Source organism: Oryzias melastigma, unplaced genomic scaffold, assembly GCF_002922805.2.
Source record: "Oryzias melastigma strain HK-1 unplaced genomic scaffold, ASM292280v2 sc00267, whole genome shotgun sequence".
Lineage (NCBI taxonomy): Eukaryota > Metazoa > Chordata > Actinopteri > Beloniformes > Adrianichthyidae > Oryzias > Oryzias melastigma.
The window spans coordinates 390,058-398,833 of NW_023416898.1; the positions used below are offsets into that span (position 1 = coordinate 390,058).

Sequence of the window (8,776 nt, forward strand, 5' to 3'; positions counted from 1 at the left end):
TATATAGAAAGGTAAATTGTGCCATATTGTACCTGTTGTACCTCTCAAAATGGTGAGGTCGAACCAGAGTGGGATCATATAAGTTCACTTCCTCCCACTCCGTTTAAAGCAATCTACTTGGGATTGATTATATAATATGTCTATTTTATGTATTATTACTTGATTGCTTGAAATAAACCATTTCATTCATTCATTTATGTATCAGGACCTAACTTTGTTACATATATATATATATATATACACACACAAACACAGCAGGTCAAAATAGGGATGGGTGGACAACTTTTCTATGTAAAATCATGAGAGGTCTTTCCTTCAGGCATCCATTTATTTTAGGCAAACAAAGTTACAAACATGAAGCCAAAAAGACTGAGCTCTAAATGAATCATGAACACACTGTAAAATAACACAAATACAGAATACATTCATGGTAACTGCAAACTAATTTATCTTATTACTGCCAAAGCAGAGAAACTATCTGGTACAGTAATCCCAACTACCATCATCAAGGTCACACCATAAGTAGGAATACCCATATTCAGCACAGTTGCGCTTAGAGCTGCAAAATTTCCCACTGCTTGTTTTCCCTACTGGCAGTGGAGGGCTGCAATACTGCCAGCTCCTGTCTGTGTTGCACCAGTAATAATCGTAACCATGATGTCCACAAGTGTGGTCACTCTTACACCTCTGTCCGTCTACTGCTATATCTGAGTATGTTGGTGAACAGCGTACTGTCATGCTCCCAGTGGAACAGTAGTAGTCTTTAGCTCCATCGTCGAACAGGCAGGAGGTGGCACAACCATCTAAAACCTCTGGGGCAATTCTGCAGACAAGCTCCTCGGATGTTTGCCTTTTGCGCCGCAGCTCATCTCTCACAGGTCTAGCAAAGGGTGTAGACAGTAGGCAGGTAAGTCCAGTGGTTAGTTTCATTATCTCCATTTCCCTTAACCATGTTTGTAAGCTGTCGTAGATGAAATCGACTTTGATATCAGTAATCTGTACTCTTTTTACTCTTTTCGTAGGGTATATTGGAATTTCTCCATCTGAGAAACTTGAAAGTGTTTGAAATGTTTTCATTACATCTGGAGTCATGGTGAGGCGGTTACTCATTGGCTGCTGAACTGCTTGGTGTAGTCTCTTCACCACTGTCTCAGATTTTCGCTTTTTACTTTTAAAGTTACAGTCATCCACAAAAATATTTAAATCAGTGCTGGCATAACAGCTAGATAAAAAGCTTGTCAGATCTTCTATTGTTTTGACCTGAATGCTGCCATGTGGTACATTCACCCCAATGAAACCAAAAGAGAATGACTCTTCTTTATCCGTTGGATGGATGTAGCACACTGCTGTCCAAATATGGGTTGGTACTGATACTCTGTTGAAGTCTCGCTCACCAGGATTATCAAAAATTCCCTGCCTTGGTATTTTATTAATGGGAGAAGGTACAGCCCCTGTTACGAGGTAAGCAGTGCCTGTTGGATCTTGTTCCCTCAGAATTTTTTTCACTGCATCTTCCCATTTTTTCCAATGGACTCGGTTGAAGCAGGCATCCATGGGAACACTGTTAGTGAGGGTGAAGGTGGCTTCACGCCCATTATTACTCTGAAAACTGTTGGGGTTCAGATGACCTCTGTCATAACCAGTGTATTTGTAGTCTTCATCGATGGCTTGTTTGACTTTGATATTGTCTGAATCCCTTGAACTGTAAGATTCCATGCAAGGCATGGTTGAGAACTTGGGCTCTTCATCTTGTGAGAGCTGAGGGAAATAGATAAAAAATCAAGTTAGCATTTTGTTTATTTGTTCACAAACACACTTTCACAAAGTAACTGTGTTTCATTGGGTATAAAGGAATACTGTTATGGTCTGTGAGATAAAGAGAATAGATTAATCTTAGTCTTTTTTTGAGGAAATGTTTGCCTTTTGACCACTTAGGGAAACATTTTTTTAACTAAACCCAGGATAATAAAAACTGAACAAACAATAGAGCTAATATAAAAAGGAAAAACATATATCACACAAAATGAAAAAAAAAATTGAATGGCTGCTTCTTGGATCTTTTAGATAACATCAGAAAGTGTGAAGGTGTATGGAGAGGAGAATTCATTCTCTAAAACAAAGGTCTGTCAGCACAGAAAACTTGCAAAAATGAAGAGTTTTTACTGAATTGAAATTTAAATTATTAAAATGCATCCTACGATAGATAGTTTCTTCATTGATAGTTGTTCAGTGAAATCATGGGGGCAAGTGTATTGTGACACTTAATCTTAAAAAACGAATTTACAGTGTGGAAACACAAAAGTGTTTTCTCTACAAGAATCTGACTAAAGGCAATTAAAACAAATGAAATATAATTCTAAAAAAATAATACAGTTTTCATGATGTCTATGCTTACTTTTTTGGGTATATTTGGTTCATTTAAAATGCATTATCTTTAATGCTTAACTAAAAAAGAAAAATAAATAGAATCCTTAAAGAAGAAACCTCTTAGCAGCAGCAATTAGAGTAGTTTTGTTATTCCTAAAAGTCTTATGTCTAAAACAAAGAATAGCTGAAGAGAACAGATCTTTTATCTTACATTTGTTTTAAAGTCAGACAAACTCACTTTCTTATTGCTGCAAGTTGTCATAAATCCAAACTCATTTAAATACTCAACTTTGATAGAAACATATTTGCATCAGTATAACACAATACTACTGTGCTCAATTTTACCTATACTATGGTAAAGAGGAAGATTTACCTGGGGTTCAATGAACCAGTTTCCACTTTTACGTCCGTCCTGGTTGTTGCAGGCAAAACTAAATGTGTAGGCGCTGTACAGGGGGATCCTATGGGCTGTGGAGTACAGTGTTGCAAAGTAAAATGCACTAGTATGTGTCTTTTGACAAATTTTCTTTGCATTTTGATCAAAGCCTCCCGGTGGTTTCCCCTTATAAAAGAACTCAGAACAATGTCTGAAATTATCAACAACCACTGCCCCCGTGGGCTGCATGCCCCAGAGGGCAACAGTAAGGACAGCCAAAAGAATCATTTCTGCAGTCTTGAATGCAGTCAGTGAGGCAGTTGTTTTATATAGTAAAATGTCACGTGGTCAGTTTGGGTTGCTCTTGTTTTAATAAACAATCACTCTTGTCAATGATTTAATTTTCCCGTAAATCATGTTTTCTGTCCTGGGCTGCTTCCTGGACTCTGAACCTTGTGGAAGAGAAGAGGATGTTAGAAAAGCGGTTGACCGTATGGAGCCGTCTCCCTGTATGAGACACTGGAAGTTTAAGTTCAGTTTTAGTTTTACGTCACCCTCAGTGCAAAAAAGAAGGCTCTTTGTCCCAGGATAACCAAGGAGTGGCTCCGTAAGAAGCATATTAAGGTTCTGGAGTAGCCATCGCCTAGCCCGGGGGTCGGCAACCTGCGGCTCTTTAAGCACTGCCTTGCGGCTCATTGGCGCTTTTTCAAAAATGTTTGAAAATGAAAAAAAAATGTTGGAAGGAAATATATTTTTTGTTTTAATATGGTTTCTGTTGGAGGACAAACATGACACAAACATCCTTTGCTTTTTCCAGTTGTTGCAAGATGAGTGTAGGTGCTTCCACAGCGGCTGAGTCAGCGCGCAATCAAGCAGCGCGCAATCAAGCAGCGCACACCGTCAATGAAAAGTCAATGCAAACATGCGCACACCAGACTTCCTGGCCCATGCGTCTGGAGCGCACGTGAGCGCACGTTGCTACGCGGGTTTTTAAGTCGGGTCGCGAGCTCCACGTACAAATCGGCACGCATTGAGTGCGCTGAATCTTCAATCCGGTTCAAGATTTCCACGCGCACAGTCGCAGCAGCTCAGAGCTGTGACCAATCAAGGAGACGGATTCGGGAGCTGCTTGTGGGCGGAGTCTGCTTCAAAGCACAGAAGTGCCAAACGTGATTACGAAGGAGAAATGAATCATTACGGTTTGTGTCTGGTCAGGTTAATATGACACCAAGATGAGATGAGCGCTAATGAGCAGTAGAAGAAGAATAGAAGAAGAATCTCCTATCCGCCTCTGCGTGCGTGACCGCGCTGCTCCGGTGTGGATTGTAAGAGAATATTTTGATTAAATTCTAATTCCATTTTATTCTCTTTTATGTAAACATTTAATTGAACTCAGAGTGCTCATTTAATACATGTAGTTGAATGTATTCTCAGATACCTAAAAAAGAACCTGTATCTAGTTAAAATTCCAACTTAGAGAGTGTGAGCCAAAGCTGTAACCTGCAGATGACCTTTTTCAGGCTTAGGAACAGATGTCAAAGAGCATTCTCCTGTTTACCTTTCCCAAGCTAGATTGGATATGGTGACCTTTTTCACCTTTTAGGAACAGATGTCAAAGAGCATTCTCCTGTTTACCTTTCCCAAGCTAGATTGGATACGGTGACCTTTTTCACCTTTTAGGAACAGATGTCAAAGAGCATTCTCCTGTTTACCAAGCTAGAATGGATGAGAACAAGATACGGTCCCCAGCAGGAAGGCAGGATGCTGATTGAATGTAAACATTCCCAAATGGCCCCTTAAATTACATCCTCCTTAACCAGGGGTGTAAAGACATAAATAACATGTTGATCCCGAGACTAATGCAGGAAGCAGATGCCTCTTAGATAATTAACAACCAAGGGGGTCAGGACATGTGATATGCAGAATTGTTTGGAGAAGGTTTGACCAGTCCTATAAAAGGCTTAGGTCTTGTCAGTTCGTTGGAACACTCTATGACAGAGTCTTCCCTACACGTCTGTGTGCACCACGTGTATTTTTCTGAGTTTTGTTATTAAATACTTGTGTTAATTTTGAATTGTGTCTGCTCTTCCTTCGGATTCAACATTTTTCCACCACAGGATACCACCTGCTGAGAGCGGCCGATGTGCAGGTCTCACACACCGGCCGCGTGCGGTGCGTGGCGGGGAGGAGATTCTCCTTCTATTGTATTTTTACTGTTCATTAGCGCTCATCTGCATCTACAACAGGGAGAACCGAAAGTAAAAGTGTTGAAAATCCCCCAAATCTTTCTGAAGACTTTTGTTTTCACAACTCTGTCCTTTTAAATGTCTGACTAAAAAACTCATGCGCGCTCCAGACTTGGAGGCCAGGAATTCTGGTGTGCGCGCGTTTATATTAACTCTTCATTGAAAGTGTGCGCTTGATTGCGCGCCGACGCGGCCAATGTGGAAGCACCTTAAAGGGGCAGGTTACATTTTTGTGATTTTTTTCAAATCCTCAAAATTAGATGACATCAAAAATCGGATTTCTTTATTGCATTTCTTTAATTTCATCAAGGCAATGAAACAAACTGTAATTCATTCATATTGTAGTGATGGTCTCAGACATGCTGGGCTTGCTGTCGGTATGGCAGCGCAAGGAAATGTGGGTTACCCGTTCTTTTGCCTGTCTGACTGGAATTGGATTTAAGTTTGGGTTTTCCTCAATGTGTTTTGTTGTCTGACTGTTTAACATTTGTTGGCATTTATGATTCCGTCCTGTTATGTTTGAATTCTTCCTGCACCTGGAGTGAGAATGAGGGAGAGACTGATGACGACCCCCTCTCCTTGTGTCATTGAGGGATGTCAAAATAAAAGCTTGTATGCTCATTATGAGGCTATTCGGCTTTTGACAGCTAGTTTGTTGCTGCAATTCCTCACTAACTTGTCATGAAACCAAAAATGAGGCTTACATGATGCGAGGACACGCAGCAGTTGGAGAAATAATCGTATAATCACGGACGTGATTAATAGACACATTCTCCATGTGTTGCCTTCATTGTAAGACTTATATAAGACATTTCAATTTATGCGGCTCCGGACATATTTGTTTTTTATTGTATTGGTCCAAAGTGGCTCTTTCAACATTTTGGGTTGCCGACCCCTGGCCTAGCCTATCAAAAAACAACCATTGCTTTCAGCCTCATTGCTACGTGGAAACAATGACTGGATATCCATCCATCCATCTTCTTCATCTGGGACCAGGTCGAGGGCAGCAGTCTAAGCAAAGATGCCCAGCCTTCCCTCTCCCTGGCCACTTCCTCCAGCTCCTCTGGGGGGACCTGAGGCGTTCCCAGGCCAGCTGAGAGACCTAGGGTCTTCCCTGGGGCCTCTGCCCAGTGGGACATGGCCAGAACACATCCCCAGGGAGGCGTCCAGGAGGCATCCAGACCAGATCCTTGAGCCGCTTTAAGCTTGAGCTCTCTCCAGATGACCGACCCTACGGAGGAAGCTCATTTCAGCTGCTTGTTGTCGGGGATCTTGTGCTTTCGGTCATGAGAGGGTTCATGACCATAGCTAAGTACTGGAACGAAGATCAACGGGTAAATGGAGAGCTTTTAATGTGAGTATTTGTACATTAAGCTAAATTCTATTTATTTTAAGCCTACAACAATGTATTTACCTATATTTTTGAAAGTATTAGTAGAATATTGTGTTGTATATAGAAAGGTAAATTTTGTCATATTGTACCTGTTGTACCTCTCAAAATGGTAAGGTCGAACCGGAATGGGATTATATAAATTCACTTCCTCCCACTCCTTTTTAAGCAATCTACTTGTGATTGATTATATAATATATCTACTTTATGTATTATTACTTGATTGCTTGAAATAAACAATTTAATTCATTCATTTATGTATCAGGACCTAACTTTGTGGCATATATACTGTATCTATATATACACAAACACAGCAGGTCAAAATATGGACAGGTGAATAAGTTTTCTATGTAATATCATGAGAGGTCTTTCCTTCAGGCATCCATTTATTTTAGGTAATCAAAGTTACAAACATGAAGCCACAAAGACTGAGCTCTAAAGAATCATGGATAATCTGAACACACTGTAAAATAACACAAATACAGAATACATCCATGGTAACTGCAAACTTATTTCTCTTATTACTGCTAAAGCAGAGAAACTATCTGGTACAGTAATCCCATTTACCATCATCAGGTATACACCAGCAGTTTGAATACCCATATTTAGCACAGTTGCGCTTAGAGCTACAAAATGTCCCACTTTTTGTTTTCCCTAGAGGCAGTGGAGGGCTGCAAAACTGCCAGCTCCTGTCTGTGTTGCACCAGTAATAATCGTAACCATGATGTCCACAAGTGTGGTCACTCTTACACCTCTGTCCGTTTACTGCTATATTTGAGTATGTCGGTGAACAGCGTACTGTCATGCTCCCAGTGGAACAGTAGTAGTCTCTAGCTGCATCGTTGAAGAGGCAGGAGGTGGCACAACCATCTAAAACCTCTGGGGCAATTCTGCAGACAAGCTCCTCAGATGTTTGGTTTTACGCCGCAATCTCATCTCTCACAGGTCCAGCAAAGGGTGTAGAGAGTAAGCAGGCAAGTCCAGCGGTTAGTTTCATTATCTCCATCCCCCTTAACCATGTTTGTACGCTGTCATAGATGAAATCTACTTTGATATCAGTAATCTTTACTCTTTTCGCAGGGTATCTTGTACCTTCATCATCAGACAGACTTAAAGACGTTTGCAAAGTGTTCATTACTTCTGGAGTCATGGTGAGGCGGTTACTCATTGGCTGCTGAACTGTATTCGTCTTATATATATTTATTAAGTTTTCCACATAAGACAAGACAAACAATACAAACAATAACCACCCCCTCCCACCTCCCTGCCCCCATTCTCCTGCCAACAATTATACCAGTTATAATTACATCATTGCATTATGATATATATACACATGTATGTAGACATAAAATAAATAAATACATTTGAAAAAAAGATAGGATATAGTACTTAAATAACTAGCAAGAATAAATAAAGAAAAGAATAAATAAAATACCAGGAGACAACAACAATGTTGAAAGGTCATTCTATCACTTTTGTAGATGTGTATCTCATTTTAAATTAAATAATACATCTTTAATCCAGTGTGAAACTGTGGGTGGAGCAGTGTCCTTCCATTTGAGGAGAATAAGACGTTGGAAAAAAAAGAGTTGAAAAAACAATTATCTTCTGACCCCTTGAAGGCTGAGGTAACCCCTCATCAATAATCCCAAACAAAAGCATCAATGGATTCGGTGGTACATTAATCCCAAACATACAGGAAAAAGCATCACATACATCTCTCCAAAAGCACTGTATTTTCGGACAGGACCAAAACATATGAATTAAAGTGGCTTTTGATGATTTACATCTGTCACATGTAAAATCGATTTGTGGGTGTCAGGTACGGGGTAGGACACAGACGCAGAGGCAGGATGATCCTTAGAATGGAGTTTAATTACTTTCTTGAATCTATACTGGGAAAAAAGTAGCAGATCAAAAACAAGGCTGGAAAGCTCGTAGCACTCGAGAAAGCGCACAGAACCATCTGGCAAGGAGTGCAGGAAAACAGGCAGTTTATAAACATAACAACGTAATGAAACACAGGTGTTTAATTAAGAGGGCAGGTGGAAGTAAGAAGGAAATCAACAGGTGAGGGGGCGAAAACAAAAGGTGAAACAGAAACAGTCATATCCGGTCCCAAAAACCCCACAGTACCCCCCACTCAAGGGACGCCTCCAGGCGTACCGCCAGGCTTGTCCGGGTGGCGGTGATGAAACCCACGTATGAGGGCAGGATCCAAGATCCTGGAGGCCGGGACCCAGGACCTCTCCTCTGGACCGTAACCCTCCCAATCTACGAGGTACTGGAGACCCCAACCCCGCCGTCTGGAGTCCAGCAGACGCCGCACAGTGTAGGCCGGTTGACCGTCAATGATGCGGGGAGGGGGAGGCGGAGCAGAAGTCGGCTGTAGAGGGC

The 8,776-nt window shown here is 41.0% G+C and overlaps 1 protein-coding gene across 1 annotated transcript; it reads right to left on the minus strand.

The window, feature by feature from the left end:
- Positions 1 to 314: 314 nt before the first annotated feature.
- LOC112138909 lies at positions 315 to 3,061 on the minus strand. The gene is made up of 2 exons (XM_024261570.2): positions 2,741 to 3,061; positions 315 to 1,758 (listed from the first exon to the last, which is right to left on the minus strand). Exons 1-2 carry the CDS (start codon positions 3,029 to 3,031, stop codon positions 475 to 477), a joined length of 1,575 nt encoding a protein of 524 aa, XP_024117338.1. The 5' UTR covers positions 3,032 to 3,061; the 3' UTR covers positions 315 to 474.
- Positions 3,062 to 8,776: the final 5,715 nt, after the last annotated feature.

Excerpts from the sequence above, each read along its gene's own strand:
- LOC112138909 (XM_024261570.2), bottom strand. The coding sequence starts at position 3,031 with ATGATTCTTTTGGCTGTCCTTACTGTTGCCCTCTGGGGCATGCAGCCC. Across the intron at positions 1,759-2,740 it reads ACTGGTTCATTGAACCCCAG|CTCTCACAAGATGAAGAGCC; the intron begins GTAAATCTTCCT and ends TATTTCCCTCAG.